Source organism: Schistocerca gregaria, chromosome 2 (genome assembly GCF_023897955.1).
Source record: "Schistocerca gregaria isolate iqSchGreg1 chromosome 2, iqSchGreg1.2, whole genome shotgun sequence".
Taxonomy (NCBI): Eukaryota; Metazoa; Arthropoda; class Insecta; order Orthoptera; family Acrididae; genus Schistocerca; species Schistocerca gregaria.
In genome coordinates this window covers 428,937,915-428,956,950 of record NC_064921.1, presented here as the reverse complement: position 1 = coordinate 428,956,950, position 19,036 = coordinate 428,937,915, and the positions used below count along the sequence as shown (strand labels likewise).

General features: G+C 41.9%; 1 protein-coding gene across 1 annotated transcript in view; it reads left to right on the top strand.

The window, feature by feature from the left end:
* LOC126324320 (glutamate receptor ionotropic, kainate 2-like) overlaps nt 1-19,036 on the top strand; it is a 187,764-nt gene that overhangs the window by 48,034 nt on the left and 120,694 nt on the right. The window contains exon 3 of the mRNA XM_049994949.1: nt 12,496-12,669. Within this exon, the coding sequence (XP_049850906.1) occupies nt 12,496-12,669 (174 nt within the window). The remainder of the gene's footprint in view (nt 1-12,495; nt 12,670-19,036) is intronic.

Below are 19,036 nucleotides of genomic sequence, written 5' to 3'. Positions count from 1 at the left end.
CTTAGAAGAAAAGGCGGCGAAAATATCCATGGCTCCTTCTGTACAAAAAGTTTTGAAAATTCTGTTCTTGGAGTCGTAGTTTCGTATTTCAGAGCCAAGCAATGAATCCGAATTATGAGTCTAATTTCTCACATATCCGATGAGTACAAAATGATCTTGCTGCTCTTCTTGCCGAGTTCAGTTCAGTTCACAAGGTGCGAACACACTTGCCACAGAGGAGCATTTCAGTTTGATCGCCAAAGCCAGCTTTTCTATTCCCGCCACGCAAGTTTAATTTGCTGATGGAATTCCCTCCAAGTTTTACATGATTGCAAACATGCTTTCCCTATGTATGAACCACTATTACAAGTAAATTTTTAAAGTTTCCATTCTTTTACAGAATTATTATTTTTAAAATTACATCCATAGATTAATTACATTGACATAAATTAATGTAAATACTGAATAAAACATGTACATAGATGTTACATAAAAGACCTTGGTGATACAAAAGTTACATTAACTAAAAATAGAAAAAGAAGTTAGATAAGACGCATATAGATATATCGATAAGAGCTATACGTTTAAGTGATGTTTCCTGTTAGGGAAACATCCATAACACCTCTAACAGTGTTGAGCGAGAAGAAACTGCAAACATACCCCAACATTATTCACTCTACATAAACAGCAATACAAAGACAAAGAACATCATTTCACCACATTCACAAAAGAACAAAATAGTTACATTTTCCAAAACATCTGTCGACAAAGAAAAATATCTGTGTTACATAGACCATTGTGTAAAAATGAGTATACCCACATTAGAATGACATGTGTACATGAGAACAAATAATAGGGAGAAAATGTGGTACAAACTTTTTCAGCAACGATATTTAAAATTTGTTCAGTATTTGCAGTTGTTTACTGGATACTTTAAGAAGTCCCTTTATTTTGCTTTCAAGGGATAATTTACTTTTCGAATTTTTATCATTTTCAAAATAATACTTAAGATTTTACTTTCAGTTAATGTACAAGTAAAATAAAGAAGTAATTATTATTTTCAACAGATAGGAACTTCTGACTGCATCAGTTTTTATACAGTTCAAAAAATAACACAATATTATTTACAATGAGCATAAACTTTTTCAATGCCTCTTCGTTATTTGAGGCAGTCCACTCCAATACCTTTATTTACATACCTTGTTCTACCAAAGAAACACTTTGCTGCCCACTGAGATCTATGCCTGTTCATCTGAAACAAACTTTCCTACTCTATTCACTTAGCAAGAAATTATGCCGCCCATTTCACATATTGGCAGTCCATTTTCTTAAGCTTCTGCCCATTATGCAGTCAGCCTTTTCGTATGTCGTTTCACTTTTTTGGCATGTCCTTTTCATTCTATACAAGTTACATCGTTAAGAATCTGAAACTTATGTATTAACTAAACTATAAAAGTAGATCTTCACAACAGTATAACATCTATTACAAAACACGTTCTGTAAAAGTAAACATATTATAATACAGTACATATTATTCATGACATGTTTTCAAACAGTGCTCCTTTTTTTCTGTTCTGTCGACATAAGGTCTCCAGTCCACTATATTACAAACAACTAAGGGCTTTGGTTTTGTGTACATCAGATATTATGCGTTAATGTGAGGAGTTACTTGCATTTCAAACGGGCCATTGTAAATATATTTAAATTTGGAAATTTCTTGATTTAATTCGCTAGATTCCTCATAAGTTTTCACGAGTACAAAATCTCCAAAAATTGGTAACTTTAACGTTTTTATCATGCTTCTTAGATATAGCATCCTCTTTTTGCTCCATTGTTTCCCTCACTAATTCCTTTTTCCTGTTCAGCCCCAAGTCTACATAGGATGAAAATTCTAAGGTCTTTTTTATTATGATTTTGACTATTTAGCTTAATTTCTTCTGATGAAAGACCCATGGATTCATGGTGTAGGAATTTCCTGATAATTTAAAATTCCCAAACAAACCTACCCCCTCGCCTATGGTTGTGCTGGCAGTAAGTTTTGCATAATTTACCGTGCTCATACGTATAGAGTTCAACAGAACCACTTGCTGGGTGTTAGGACGAAATGTATTTTACCTGTACATTGTAATGCTCCATATCCTCTTTCCAAACCTTTGAAATAACCTGGGACCCATTATCTGCTGGCACTGTTTTAGGTTTCCCTTAGATATTAAAGTACTCTACAATCCTTCTGAATACTACTTCAGCTGTTGCCTTCTTGATAGGGTAAAGTTTTATAAATTTTAAAAAATACATCAAATACTACTTAAACATACATACATTGTCCAAAAGTTTTCGGGAGTTTTCTAAAAGACCTTGACTTGTTCGATTCGCTACGTCCGCTCTTTGGCAAATGTCACACGAATTTGTATGATCGGTTACTTTCTTGGACGCATTACTGATTATTGCCATTACACTTGAAAGCTACGCTACACATTTTTTGCTCCACAGCGTCCTAATGCGAGGTGAAAGTAGTCTGTCACCTCAGTCTCGCACTTAGACAGCCAACAAACTTTCCGATCATCCCTACCAAGATTTTTTCATTGATACAAAGGGCATTTAAATATCTTCTAATATCGAGCAATTTGTGGATAATTTACACTATCACAATTTTGCTAATGCCTCATGTTTTTACAAATGTATTCAGTTTTCCTTTTCCCAGTGACTTCTTTAATGAACTTCATTTGAGAAATACCGTCTTCATTATTTTATTTTGGCACGCAGTTTAGATCTTCTGGTTATACACATAAGGCATTGGCCAATGGTAACAGTCAGAGCCTATGACATAACAGATTTTGTAATCGAAATGTTGAAGGTACGATCCCCAGCGGGTTAATCTGCCGGTTCATAAGTGGCAATTTTCCAGAAATGTTAGTGCTTTATGGTGTGTATGAATAGTTATTTTATGCCCCCTAAAATAATTTCGGAACTGTTTCAAACCCCATATGATTGCTAAGGCTTCTCTCTCTGACCTGATATAACTCCTTAATTTAGTCAAATTTAGTTAAAGTTCCTAGTTACGAAGGATATTGTTTTGTAACATGATTCTTCTATACTAATAATTTATCGGAAAATTTCAACCTCGATTCCATACGCACTGCTATTAGCACTCATGTGAAAGTGTTCCGTCAATACGGGACGGTGTAAAACGTTATTTCTCCTTAATTACGATTTTAATGTTTTGAAGTCATCCTTATATTCTTTAGTCCAAATAAAAGCACTATTCTTTCTCAGCATGTTGTTTGGATCTTTCCCCTTTGAAAATATGCTATAAAATCCGCAAAGACCAGGGAAAGCTTTTAAGCTGCTTTTTGTTCTTGAGTGAAGGGCATTTTTCAATAGCATTTAATTTTTCTGGGTCCTTGCCAATCTTGGAAGTGTTAATGACGTATCCCATAATTTTATCTCCCTTTTCACAAGTTCACCTTATTTCAGTTTTAATGTCATCCCTTCCCACTTGAAGAGCCGAGGATATGTAGCAAATCAGAAAAGAGTGCAGAACTTGTTTTTAACTTTGGATGAGTTTTAATGTCATCCCTTCCCGCCTGAAGAACCGAGAATATGTAGCATATCAGAATAGAATGCAGAACATGCTTTAACTTTGGGTGGAAATTACTATTGCTAGGTGCCGGAAGACTTCCGCTTACCTCTGCGCTCTAAAAAAAGTTTCGGAACATATTTACACAGGATGCGAAACGCAAACTCGTGTAATGCCTTGTCTATCGGACCTCCTCTATTCTGATGTAATTCAGTGCGGCACGAGCAGTGAAAATATTAGACAGTTGAAACTAACCATGAATACTTGAGTGCGTTACGCCAGCAACAACCATCGATATGACCATGTCTGTGTTTCATACACGCAAATAGCTTGGTTGAGGCCAGAGAAGTTACGGGACTTGCACATTCTACGTCTACTTCGCCGGCTTCTGAGTGCGCAAACACAATACTACCTCGCATCAGAGATTAAATTCCTGTCACTTCATCATAGACGAAACACGAGGTCCCTCTTGTTTAGTATCTTAGCTGTACCGGTTCATAAAACAAGAACTTTCGAAAACTTCTTCGCTATTGTTGCCGTCCGCCTATGGAGCAAGCTGCCGTTCATCCTGCTCACAATTCAATGCCCTGTTGCTTTTAACCTCCCCTGTCGTGTTGCATACATGCTACTTTCAACCTTCATTTTTTTCTGTGTCAGACAAATAACTAAACTTGCTGTGCCTGTTTAGAGCGTATATTTTACATTATGTTCTCTCTATGCGACACATGCTTTCGTTCATGCAAGCTCCCTGTAGGTTTCAGCATCTGTTCCAAGAAAGATGTTTTTCGGAGTTTTAGCGCGGCTCCAGAAATAAAGGTAATTCCTGTTTAATTTTAGCAATGTTAAACGAGAACATGTTTAGAGTGTGCTCCAAACGTGTAATAAACCTTGCACTATCGAATAACTGATTGTTTATTTGCTGGTTAACAATACGGCTGTACATTTATTTGGATGTAGCACTGGATCTACATTCGGCTACGATCTGTAGGTCCACATTCACAGGAGAGAATACAAGAGGAAGAAGAGGATGAAGAAGAAGAGGAGGAATGTGGTGACAAAGATCACGTACTTCCAGAGAGGAACCACACCAAAACACCAAAGCGTGTGACATCACCAACAGTAAGGATTTTCCATACCATGTATCTACCTGACATCATAAATGAAACCCAGAAATCTCATTTCAGATATGGGTTGGTGAATTTAAGGGTTTTACATTTGTTCAGTGCAGTTAATACATGTTCTTGCTTCACAGAAGAAGCGAACGGATTTGAAATTCTATAAATGATTAGCAGCGTGGGCCTTCAAAAGTAAGTTGCGCATGGCGTCGCACGCTGGGATCATGGCGTAACAAGAGTAACGCATTAGTGGAAGAGAGGACATTTTGTTGGCGTCCTGAAGACATACCTGTGCTGCTGTGTGGGTAAATAACAGGAGCATCACAATGTATGAGTAAAAGGGCACGGCAGCTGGAAATATGCTGGAAAGTTGAACTACGCGGAATAGTACAACTGTTGTGGGTAAAACGTGTAAATTGCACCTCGATTCACCGTGAAATTCCGGCGGTGTACGGAACAAATGCAATGTCGTGTCCAACCGTTGGGAAATGATGGCAACAATTTGACCGTGGCTGCATTCCGTGGGTAATGCTGAGCGAAAAGGAAGGCCGTCTACATCGACCCAGAGGACAACGACCATGCTATCGAGGAACTGATTCCCAGCAATGGCAGGTTTTCCCAGGATGAGGAAGTTCACACAGTGGTTATCCAACGTCTCCGTGATCAAGGAGCGGATTTCTGTCGGCGAGAAACTGAACGATAGATAACGTTCCGATCACAATTTGCAGAGACTTGTTGACTGTGCTGAAAAATAGAAACATGTAGACTGACATCTACGATTAATGTGCTTGCGCGTAGGAGATCTAAAACGAAACTGCTTAAGACTCTTTAAGATCAAGTGGACACTCTGAATATCAGAATAATATCAACAGATCACAAGAAGCGTCTCCTCCATTATGGACCCTGATTGCCACATAGAAATTTAATAAAGGAAACTTCAGTATGTATATATATACTCTACTAATGTCTGAAGTAGTGCTGGAGGGAATTGACATCAAGAATGATGCAGGGCTGTCCATAAATCCGTAAGAGTACGACAGGGTGGAGATCTCTTCTGAACAGGATTTTGCATACACCCCAGATATACTCAATAATGTTCATGTCTGGAGAGTTTGGTGGCCAGGTGAAGTGTTTGAACTCAGAAGAGCGTTCCTGGAGTCAGTCTGTAGCAATTCTGGACATGGGGGGTGTCGCATTGTCATGATGGAATTGGCCAAGTCCGTCGGAATGCGCAATGGACATGAATGGCCGCAGGTGATTAAACAGGATGTTTACGTACGTGTCACCTGTCAGAGTCGTATCTAGACGTATCAACGGTCACGTATCAATCCAACTGCACACGCCCCACACCATTACACAGCCTCCACCAGCTTAAACAGTCCCCTGCTGATATACAGGGTACATGTATTCGTGACGTTGTCTCCATACTCCATCATCCATCCAGGCAACACGTTTCCAGTTATCTACAGTCAAATGTTTCTGTTGATGGGCCCAGGTGAGGCATAAATCTTTGTCTCGTGGTATCATCAAGGGCACATGAGGAGGCTTCGGTTCCGAAAGCCCATAACGGTGATGTTTCGTTGAATGATTCGTACGCTGATACTTATTGATGGCCCAACACTGAAGTGTGCAGCAATTTGCGGAAGGTCTGCGCTTAATGTCACGTTGAACGATTCTATTCAGTCGTCTTTGCTCCAGTTCTTGCAAAACCTTTTTCTGGCTGCAGCGATGTCGGAGATTTGATGCTTTACTGGATTCCTGATATTCACGGTACAGTCATGAAATGGTCGTACCGGAAAATACCCACTTCTTCGCTACGTGGGAGATGATGTGTCCTATCGCTCGTGCGCCGACTATAGTACAAGTTTCAAACTCACATAAATCTTCATAATCTGGCATTGTAACCGATCTTTCGACTGCGTCAGACACTTGTCGTACGTAGGTGTTGTCGAATGCAGCGCCGTATTCTGCCTGTTTACGTATCTCTATATTTGAATACGCGTCCCTACACGAGTTTATTTGGCGTGCACACACACACACACACACACACACACACACACACAGGTATATATGGGCAGTCCATTACAGGGATGTTATTGCCGTGTAACCACTCCGCCACAGGCCGTGCATTATGCACAGGTGCTCGATCGTGTTGAAGGATGCAATCCCCATCCCCGAATTGCTCTTCAACAGTGGGAAGAAAGAAGGCGCTTAAAACATCAATGTAGGCCTGTGATGTGATAGTGCTACGCGAAACAACAAAGGGTGCAAGCCTCCTCCATGAAAAACACGACCACACCATAACACCACCGCCTCCGAATTTTTCTGTTGGCACTACACACGCTGGCAGATGACGTTCACCGGGCATTCGGCGTACCCACACACTGCCATCGGATCGTCGCATTGTGTACCGTGATTCTTCACTCCACACGACGTTTTTCCATCGTTCAATCGTCCAATGTTTACGCTCGTTACACCAAGCGAGATATCGCTTGGCATTTACCGGCGTGATGTGTGGGTTACGAACATCCGCTCGACCATGAAATCCAAGTTTTGTCACCTCCCGCCTAACTGTCGTAGTACTTGCGGTGGATCCTGACGCAGTTTGGAATTCCTGTGTGATGGTCTTGACAGACGTCTGCCTATTACACATTACGACCCTCTTCAATTGTCGAAGGTCTCTGTCAGTCAAGAGACGATGTCGGCCTGTGTGCTTTTGTGCTGTACGTGTCCCTTCACGTTTCTGCTTCACTATCACATTGGAAACAGTGGATCTGGGGATGTTTAGGAGTGTGGAAATATCGCGTACAGACTTATGACACAAGTGACACCCAATCACCTGACCACATTCGAAGTCATTGAGTTCCGCAGAGCGCCCCATTCTGCTCTCTGACGATGTCTAATGACTACTGAGGTCGCTGATATGGAGTACGTGGCAGTAGGTGCCAGCACAATGCACCTAATAAGAAAACTTATGTTTTTGGGGGGTCCGGATACTTTTGATCACCTAGTGTATATTTACGCATTTCTGCTCTTAATTTATAAATGAAGTACATGAAATTAATTTCTGAAAACGTGCAGTTACTAGGAGGAGAAAGGTTTTTAAGTCTTTATGTTGCATATATCCTTCATTCCACAAAATTTTGGCAAATCACAAGAAATTTTAAATTTAGTATTTTAGTGTTATTTTGTTCCAGAACAGTGCACTAATCCAGGTACAAACCTTTCATTCATAGACCTAAACTCAGGACAGAGGAGGCTACAAAGCTGAAGCACTTCCTTCTGTTGGCTTCATAACATTTCCCCAAACATGTCTGTGGCCAATTTTCCCTCTGTCAAATAGTAAAGTCAGTGCTCTTATGATCTCACAGTTGCATTTCCTTCTCTTTCCATTTCTCTGTGTCACACGCCACTTTCTTTCCCCCTTTTTTGTGTTACCACGTTCCTCTTTCCCCTGCCCCTCTCTTTCACGCATATTACTAACCAACACTCGTAATTAAAGCTTACCTTCATGTATTTAGTATTTGTTATTGTACTTCTAATGTGCGATTGTAAACTTCGTGTGCATTTTTCTATCTGTACAATTATAATTTTGAATCTCCAAGTGTAGTTTAAAAATCTGATTCGTAATTTATGTCACGTAAAATCTATAGAAAGTTAGATGTAAGAGCCGACCTGATAGCTCCAGTCTCGTAAGTTAAATGTACTCACTTACATAAAAACGCCTTGAACGACTAGAGACAGGACGTTCATATTCACAGGACACGTACACTACTATGTTCTGCAGAAATGATTAACATTTGAACCGTGTCATCCCGCGGGTTCAAGATTAACATCGATACCGCGGCGCAACACCGCCTACCGGTAAAATGTGCCTGCAGCTCTCGTTGTCAATATAAATCACAGGTAATTGACCAGTGTGTTTTGAGCAGACACGCAGGATGCCCCACAGACGTATGCGCGAACCTTACCATCAAATCAACGAGTCAGCTTGTGAGAGACAAAGTGTTCTGGCAGTGCGACGGCCGAATAGTCCCTTGTAGGCCGTAGAACACGATGAGACGGGCCAGGCCTCACTACCCAGACCACCCCCAGAGAAGATCGACACCTCATCCGAATGGCACTGCACGACAGATCTGCGACCTTCTCGGCTCTGGAGCAACAATGAAAGACTCTAACACATCGCACGCTATCAGGGGTGACAGACTGTCGGCATGGATTACGTGCGCGTCGTCCACTTTCCAGCCTAACTTTGACGAATGTGCAGAAACATGCTAGACGGCAATGGTGTATGGAGCGACGTCACTAGGGACGGGAATGGCATCAGATAGTGTTTTCAGATTCATCAAGGTTCTGCTTGTTTGAAAATGATGGCCGCATTTTGGTTCGCCGCAGACAGGGGGAGTGGCATGACAGTGACTGCACCCAGACAAGACACACAGCGACAATTCAAACCCCTATGGTGTGGTTTGCTGTTGTGTGCAACCACAAATCACAGTTGGTGCGCCGACCGTTGTGGCCGAGCGGTTCTAGGCGCTTCAGTCCGGAACGGCGCTGCTGCTACGGCCGCAGGCTCGAATCCTGCCTCGGGCGTGGATGTGCGTGATGTCCTTAGGTTAGTTAGGTTAAAGCACGCTACTGACCATTAAAATTGTTACACCAAGAACAAATGCACATGATAAACTGGTATTCATTGGGCAAATATTTTATACTAGAACTGACATGTGATCACATTTTCAAGCAATTTGGTTGCATAGATCCTGAGAAATTAGTACCCAGAACAACCATGTCTGTCCGTAATAATGGCCTTGATACACCTGGGCATTGAGTCGAACAGAGCTTGGATGGCGTGTACAGGTACAGTAACCCATGCAGCTTCAACAAGATACCACAGTTCATCAAGAGTAGTGACTGGCGTACTGTGACGAGCCAGTTGTTCGGCCACCGTTGACCAGACGTTTTCAATTGGTGAGAGACCTAGAGAAGGTGCTGGTCAGGGCAGCAGTCAAACACTTCCTATATGAAGAAAAGCCCGTACAGGTCCTGCAACATGCGGTCGTGCATTATCCTGCTGACATGTAGGGTTTCGCAGGGATCGAATGAAGGGTAGAGCCACGGGTCGTAACACATCTGAAATGTAGCGTCCTCTGTTCAAAGCGCCGTTAATGCGAACAAGAGGTGACCGAGACGTGTAACCAACGGCACCCCATACCATCACGCCGAGTGATACGCCAGTATGCCGAAGACGAATACACGCTTCCAATGTGCGTTCACTGCGATGCCGCCAAACACGGATGCAAACATCACGATGCTGTAAACAGAACCTGGATTCATCCGAAAAAATGACGTTTTGCCATTCGTGCACCCAGGTTCGACGTTGAGTACCCCATCGCAGGCGCTCCTGTCAGTGAAGCAGCGTCATGGTCTCCGAGCTGATAGTCCATGTTGCTGCAAATTTCGTCGAACTGTTGCAGATGATTGTTGTCTTGCAAACGTCCCCATCTGTTGAATCAGGGATCGAGACGTGGGTGCACGATCCGTTACAGCCATGCGGATAATATGCCTGTCATCTCGACTGCTAGTGATACGAGGCCGTTGGGATCCAGAACGGCGTTCCGTATTACCCTCCTGAACCCACCGATTCGATATTCTGCTAACAGTCATTGGATCTCGACCAACGCGAGCAGCAATGTCGCGATACGAGAAACCGCAATCGCGATAGGCTACAATCCGACCTTTATCAAAGTCGGAAACGTGATGGTACGCATTTCTCCTCCTTACACGAGGCATCACAACAACGTTTCACCAGGCAACGCCGGTCATCTGCTGTTTGTGTATGGGAAATCAATTGGAAACTTTCCTCATGTCAGGACGTTGCAGGTGTCGCCACCGGCGCCATCCTTGTGGAAATGGTCTGAAAAGCTAAACATTTGCATATCACAGCATCTTCTTCCTGTCGTTTGAATTTCGTGTCTGCAGCACGTCATCTTCGTGGTGTAGCAATTTTGATGGCTAGTAGTGCAGTTGTACGTCTAGGGGACTGATGACCTCAGATGTTAAGTCCCATCGTGCTTAGAGCCATTTGAACCACAGTAGGTGCGTGTCCACGACACTGTGACCAGTGTGACCTAAGTGGATGACATTCTGCGATCCTTAGCCATAGCCTTTCTACATAACACACCAGACGTTATTTTTCAGTAAGACAATGCACGACCACATGTTACCGCACCTTCTTAGTGCCACAGGATGTCAGCCTTTTGCCCTGGCCCGCCATATCACTAGACCTGTCGTCAATCGAAATTTGTGGGATATGGTGAAACTGCGGGTGCAGCACTGTGAGCCAGTGCCAACCACCACAGACGAACTTTGGAACCAGGTGAATGTAGCATGGATGGCTGTACCTCAGGATGCCATTCCGCCATTCGCGCGTTATTCTCCTCGATGCCATCACACATGGAACAAGCTATCAGGACCCATGGCAGATCCTGTGCCTGCTGCGCAACAGGACACAATCTGAACCCCCGTGACTGGAATGCTAATCATTTCGGCAATACATACGAATACTACGACTCACGCCCCGTCTTCACAGCTTTACTTGTGCCAGTACCTCGTCTCCTACCTCCCAAACTTTACAAAAGCTCTGCTGCGAATCTTGCAGAACTAGCACTCCTGAAAGAAAAGATATTCCGGAGATATGGTACACAGTTTTAATCTGCCAGGAAGTCTCAAATCAGCGCACACTCCGCTGCAGAGTGAAAATCTCATTCTGGAAACATGCCCAAGGCTGTGGCTTAGCCATGTCTCCGCAATATCCTTTCTTTCAGGAATGTTAGTTTTGCAAGGTTTACAGGAGAGCTTTTGTAAAGTTTGGAAGGTAGGAAACGAGGTACTGGCAAAAGTAAAGCTGTGAGGACGGGGCGTGAGTCGTGCTTGGGTAGCTCAGTTGGTGGAGCACTTGCCCGAGAAAGACAAAGGTCCCGAGTTCGAGTCTCGGTCCGGCACGCAGTTTTAATCTGCCAGGAAGTTTCGTATCAGCGCACACACTGCTGCAGAGTGAAAATGTCATTCTTGAAACATGCCTAAGGCTGTAGCTAACCCATGTCTCCGCAATATCCTTTTTTTCAGGAGTGCTGGTTCTACAAGGTTCGCAGGAGAGCTTCTGTAAAGTTTGGAAGGTAAGAGACGAGGTACTGGCAGAAGTAAAGCTGTGAAGGCGGGGCGTGAGTCGTGCTTGGGTAGCTCAGTTGGTGGAGCACTTGCCCGAGAAAGGCAATGTCCCGAGTTCGAGTCTCGGTCCGGCACGCAGTTTTAATCTGCCAGGAAGTTTCGTATCAGCGCACACACTGCTGCAGAGTGAAAATGTCATTCTTGAAACATGCCTAAGGCTGTAGCTAACCCATGTCTCCGCAATATCCTTTTTTTCAGGAGTGCTGGTTCTACAAGGTTCGCAGGAGAGCTTCTGTAAAGTTTGGAAGGTACGAGACGAGGTACTGGCAGAAGTAAAGCTGTGAAGGCGGGGCGTGAGTCGTGCTTGGGTAGCTCAGTTGGTGGAGCACTTGCCCGAGAAAGGCAATGTCCCGAGTTCGAGTCTCGGTCCGGCACACAGTTTTAATCTGCCAGGAAGTTTCATATCAGCGCACACTACGCTGCAGAGTGAAAATCTCATTCTGGATACGAGTACTAGTCTACATATGCTGTGAATGTGAACATCCTGTCTCTAGTCGTTCGAGGTGTTCTGTTTTTATGAGCATGAGTGTAAATAATAAATGAAAACATTTATAGCACTGGTAGTAGCCGGTGTAAAAGACGGCCGTTGTGTTTCAGCCGGGCTGTTCGAAGAGGGCTCGCCCCCGGAGTGGGCGTTCGCCTTCCAGTCGGCAGTGGACGCCATCAACCGGCAGACGGCGTCGTGGGCGCCGCAGCGCGTGTTCCGGCCCACGCTGGAGCCCGTCGTCAGGACGCTGAGCCGCGGCGACAGCTTCGGCACCGGCCGCGCAGGTCAGCCTCTCCCTCAGCCCTGACTGTTACAGCTCACCTCCCAGCTTCGTTCTCCACGTTGTGGGACTAGCCGATTTTTTCTCCACAGCTCTGGCTTCGCAGGGCACTTACTACCGATATCTGAAAGTATGTTACGAGTTAAGGGCCACCACTGCAAAGTAGTTTGCAGAGGATATTGGCATTGTCTTTCTCCGACCACACGGTCGGCTCACCGAAGTTCGGTTGTGCTTCTATGGTTTAATTTGGAATTCAAACCCTGATACAGCTTTATTTGCTCATCGACACAAAAGATTTCCAGAAGCCACAGTAATTCATGCAGTCTGAATACCAAAGGTCAGCTGATCCTTTGATACTTTTGGATCTTATATATGCAACGTTGTCACACGACCGGTTTTGGGCTTGCGCCCATCATCAGGTGTATATACATTCATTTGCATGTTTATACTGTTGGAGATCACTGTATAAATAGAAAAAAATATTTGCTGGTGACTACACAGATACAAGTGGGACAATTGTAAGTGGTAAGGCTGCATTTGACGAAAATATATCTGTACTTACATCCCGATGAAGCACCATTATTACAGTTATGCTGTGGTGACAGTTTTCCCACTTAGTTACACACTTATTGTCATTTTCACGTCCACATTTCAGTTTTACCAAGTATAGCTTCATATTTCACTATTATGAGGTGCACTCGTGAAATACACTATGTTTACATACAAACATGTGGGCTGTGATCAAAGAGTTTAGATGTAGAAGATGTAAAGATGTTGCTCATACAGAAACATGTAGGTTATGGTCAGAGAACTTAGTCACAGGAAATGTAAGAGTGTTGCATATATAAAAACTTAAAAAGCTATTGTAAACTGTGACGTTTTTTGATACACATTTTGAAATTTTTTGATTCACATTTTTGTTGGAGAACTTAGATCTAGGAATTACAATGATGTTATATATATATGAAATTACTCAAAGCTATTACAAATTAAAAAATGACATCTAGAAATGTTTTGAGCCATATTGTTGTCAGAGAACTTGGATCTAGGAGATCTAATAATGTTACACACATGAAATTTTGAAAGCTATTACACATTATACAATGACAGTTACAACTTGAGTTTACAATATGACTATTACAAATTACGATGATGACACTTCGACTGTTGTATGACTGCTATATCGAATTTTCATCGAATATTTAGTATTGGAGGGCAGCGTGGAGGCTAAAAATCGTAGAGGGAGACCAAGAGATGAATACACTAAGCAGATTCAGAAGGATGTAGGCTACAGTAGGTACTGGGAAGTGAAGAAGCTTGCACAGAATAGAGTAGCATGGAGAGCTGCATCAAACAAGTCTCAGGACTGAAGACCACAACAACAACAACATTACTTTGTTATTATAGCTTTCAAAATTTCATGTGTGTAACATTATTGCACCTCCTAGATCCAAGTTCTCTGACAACAGTGTGGCTCAAAACAGTTCTAGCTGTCATTTTTTAATTTGTAATAGCTTTGAGTAATTTCATATATATAAAACATCATTGTACTTCTTGGTTCTAAGTTCTCCACCAAAAATGTGAATCAAAAGATTTCAAAATGTGTATCAAAAAACGTCGCAGTCTATAATAGATTTTTAAATTTCTGTATATGCAACACCCTTACACTTCCTGTGGCTAAGTTCTCTGACCATAACCTACAAGTTTCTGTACGAGCAACATCTTTACATCTGCTACATCTAAGTTCTTTGACCACAGCCCACATGTTTGTATGTAAACATAGTGTATTTCACGAGTGCACCTCATAATAGTGAAATATGAAGCTATACTTGGTAAAATTTGAAATAGGGACGTGAAAATGACAATAAGTGTGTAACTAAATGGCGAAACTGTCACCACAGCATAACTGTAATAATGGTGCTTCATCTGTATGTAAGTTCAGATATATTTTCGTCAAATGCTCCCTTACCACTTACAATTGTCCCACTTGTATCCGTGTAGTCACCAGCAAATCATTTTTTCTATTTATACAGTGATCTCCAACAGTATAAACATGTAAATGAATGTATAAACACCTGAGGACGGGCACAAGCCCGAAACCGGTCGTGTGACGAATAAATAACCTTTCATTGTGACTGGTAGAGGATATTTTTCTACAGCCGATAAAGGAACAGTCACGGAGTTCGACATCATCCACTATGGATAAAATTAATTTTATGCCATAAGTACTCGTAATTTTCGAAATAATAAAATCGTTTGTAGAAGGCTTTGTCAAGAAGACACATTTTCAGTTTCCTTCTCACTTATATTCTCTTGGTAGAGGCCTTACATTACTGAGTAACATTTTCTTCGCAGCGTAAATTATCCTTTATTCAGCCAAAGTAAATTTCGTGAAAGACGATGAAAGATCATTATTTTGTCAAACATTTTAATTACAAACCTCATTAGAGGTGTGTTCAAAGGCATCATGAAAGTTGATGACAATTTGAGGCTAGTTCTTAATTTTCAACAGCTAAGAAGCATGCTGCAGAATTCAGATAAGGCAGTTCTAATCTTGAAGATAGTCTCCTCGGAGGATGTCCCAGAACTGCAGGCGCAGATGAAGACGACGTGAAAGTACACACATTAATACTCGACAACCGGAGATCAACGGCGCATGAACTGATGTTATAGGCAAATCAGAAGAAAAGAACGCAGTACATTTTTTTTTATGAATAGCTGACTGAAAATTTCTGCGTGAAGAAAAGAGTTTGATTGTAGATTAAAAAGCTTCCTTTCCTCAACACAGTGAAAGGCGCTTTCAGAATGGGAAAAAGGAGGAGGAGGAGATTAGTGTTTAACGTCCAGTCGACAACGAGGTCATTAGAGACGGAGCACAAGCTCGGATTAGGGAAGGATGGTGAAGGAATTCGGCCGTGCCCTTTCGAAGGAACTATCCCGGCATTTGCCTGAAGTGATCTAGGGAAATCACGGAAAACCTAAATCAGGATGGCCGGACGCGGGATTGAACTGTCGTCCTCCCCAATGCGAGCCCAGTGTGGTAACCACTGCGCCACCTCGCTCGGTGAGAATGGGAAAAAGGAAGATCTTGAAGGATAGAGTGTAGAAACAGGCATCGTATTCCTAAGATTTTGTGTTCCTCGATTTCCACCTGTTCTCACATCTAGGGAAGTTTGTGGTTGGGAAATGTTTGGGATGCTATGAACAGACTGTGACAGTTGTAGATGGATATTTCGCGCATCTTCTAGGACCGGTCTTCAGAAATACAACTACTCATTAATGAACCGTTTGACGACATTTTTTGTCCATAAAGAGGAACTACGGAAAATAAGGAAGTTTTTTGACAAATAAAAGAACTGTCAGACGTTACTCCTTGACGTACACAGGCGCTATCATTCTATAATTCTGGTAACTACCACCGAATAACCGGCACTGACTGCTCCACAAGCTATTTTCTTACAGGAGTTTGGAAAAATGCTCTTTTAAGCACATTAATCATTTAAAGCATTTCTTTATAGCGTCATCATCATATATCATCATAAAATAGGAAATCAGCAATGGACGTTAACAGCAAGGCAGCTTGCACCCCTGAGAACAGGCAGTTATCGCAAGTAGAATGGCCTCTATCTTTACAGGTATTTTTAAGGCAATTTTTTTTATAGTTGTTACCAGCTGTGTAAGAAAACGAGGTATCTTTTTAAAAATACCCTGTACATTATTTATGTGCTTTCTTCGTTGTACTGCAGTTTCTATGAATACATTCTACCTGATTTACTCTTGTGTTTTGTTCAACTACAGTCACTTCGAAAATTTCAAATAGTGTGCCGCCAGGGGCCAGAATGTTGTGAGAGTATCAATACGGGTCGGACAGTGCAGGAATACTCGGACATCACTACTGAGCTAGCATGTTCCTCGCCGTGTATACAGACTAACCAGTTCGCAGCGGCGCGGAGCAGTCGCCTTCAGCGTATGTCCGCATTACAGAGCCTTTTGTGCCGCTCTTGGTATGAGTGAATGTACACATCTTCACAGTCTAACACAAACAGCAGTGACACAGCCTCTCATTTTTGTTATAAAATGCGACTGCAGCGCTCCAAGCGGCTAGTAAGCTACACTTATGAAAACGATATCGGATGAATGCGAACAGTGTCATCTATATTGAATTATAACATAGTTTTGCAATGGGAAGCGACTGTAATAACGCAAAAGTCGACAATAACTATAAAATGACACCACATTTGCCTCTCTTTAGTTATTTAACTACCCTAGGAAGTATGGAACGGTACATTGCAGAAAAGTTTATTTACGATTCTCTTATAACCTACAGATATTTAATGAAGAATCCCGTTTTCTTTTAAGAAAGACGTCGTATATCTGCTCAACAACGTTAAGTTTTCTTCACTGGACTTCCAGTCAAATGGGTGAATATGGAACGTAGATACCTTATATTGAATGCAATGTCTACTTTATTTCACGTGCCAAGTAAGTCACCACAGTTGTAGCGTTAGGGAAATTCATGCAGATGTGACAATAAAACGTCGAAACTAATCAAACTTTTTCCCGTCACAGAAGAAACCAATTCCAGTATTGTTGCTACATCTGAGTCACAAACAGCAAAGATCTTCAACACATTGACTATTGACCCAAAAGCAATTGAATTTACAAAAATATTCGTGCGTTGGAAAGTCGAGTGGAATGCAAGTATGCGAATCGCTAGACCCAATACGAAATGGTTACATGTCAAGGGAAGTGCCTATCATAATAACAAGAGACAGCAACAGAAACACATTTTCCTCACGCATGAAATATGATTTATATTCTTTTGATTTCAGCTGTATAAGCTGCAGTTATACACATATTCTAAAGTATTTCTTCATGAATAAGTGCTAGCTTATGACACTGAATCAGTGAGATTCGGCTGTTTTCAGATTTACTTCACTACCATTCATGTCTATCGGTAATTTACTAGTCCTTAGAGCGCAAAAATGTAATAACTATTTCGTTTATTAAGTAGAAACATAATTAAAAACGAACGATAATCTTTTGGCTGCTTTCTCGCCACTAGGGGCGCTAGTGTTGATTCAGAAGTCAGACAGTAACACCTTTCCCGCCACTGTGTATGTTAGACTGTGCACATGATGCTCATAGCAGTGGGTGCATGTTTTTCAATTCAGACTGTCTCGACTTCAACTCTTCAGTAATATTTTAAATTTATGATTTAATCTATATTACTTTATCAAGGCAAGCCAATGCTTAAAGTTGTCACCAAAAATCTCGGAAAGTAGTCGACTAATTTTCTTCAAATTTTTACACGATCCTCTAATGAGGATTCGTTTTATTTAAATAGCTTTGAGAGTTTTCACATAAAAAATTCGAAAACAGTACTTTCCAGCACGACCATGTACAAAGCTCTACAGTTTTTAGTTTATCACCATCATGACTGAATTGGTCTTCAATTGAACTGGATATTGTGGTATTTATTATCGCATTATCTACAGCCCTAGAGAGCTTTAAACACACATCGTCATTCCTCAGTACTTCAGTATCCAACTTATTCCCTCATTGATTATTCATGATGATTCACGTAAACTTCATCTAATCCTCATCATTACTGAATCGTGATCTTGGCTTGTATCTGCTCCTGGGTATACACTATAATCCAATACCTGATTTCGGAACACTACCTGATCATGATGTAATCCAGCTGGGATCTTCTCATGTCTCTAAGCCTTTTCGAAATTGTCATTTTGAAACAGTGTATTAACTGCTACTAACCGAAATTTAACACAAAACTCAGTTAGTCTTTCTTCTTTCACATTCCTACTATGGAGCCAACATTCGCTTTTAAAACCAACTTCAGCTTCGTACCTCACTACAGTGTTCCAGTCACTCATGATTATTAAATTTTCATCTCTCTTTATGTGCTGAATTTCACTTTCAGTATTCTCATATACTTTTCCCATCTCTTAATCTTCTGCCTGTGACGTCGTAAGGTGTCAGACAAGTAACACACCTTAAAAAAATCGTTCAAATGGCTCTGAGCACTATGGGACTTAACTTCTGAGGTCATCAGTCCGCTAGAACTTAGAACTACTTAAACCTAACTAACCTAAGGACAGTACACACACCCATGCCGAAGGCAGGATTCGAACCTGCGACCGTACCGGTGTCAGCTGTGGTTTTCCCGTCACATAAAGGACCAGTGTCTAGAAACTGCCGGTGCCTAAGTCAAACGCTTTGTACTGTAGGAGAAGCAAGCCGTAGTCTCCATGACTGAAAATCGCCGTTGAAACGGAGATTGAAGAACGCGTATCGCCGCTGTGATCGTCATGCGATTTGATGCTCATTGGCGAAGGAAAGAGCGAATGAGT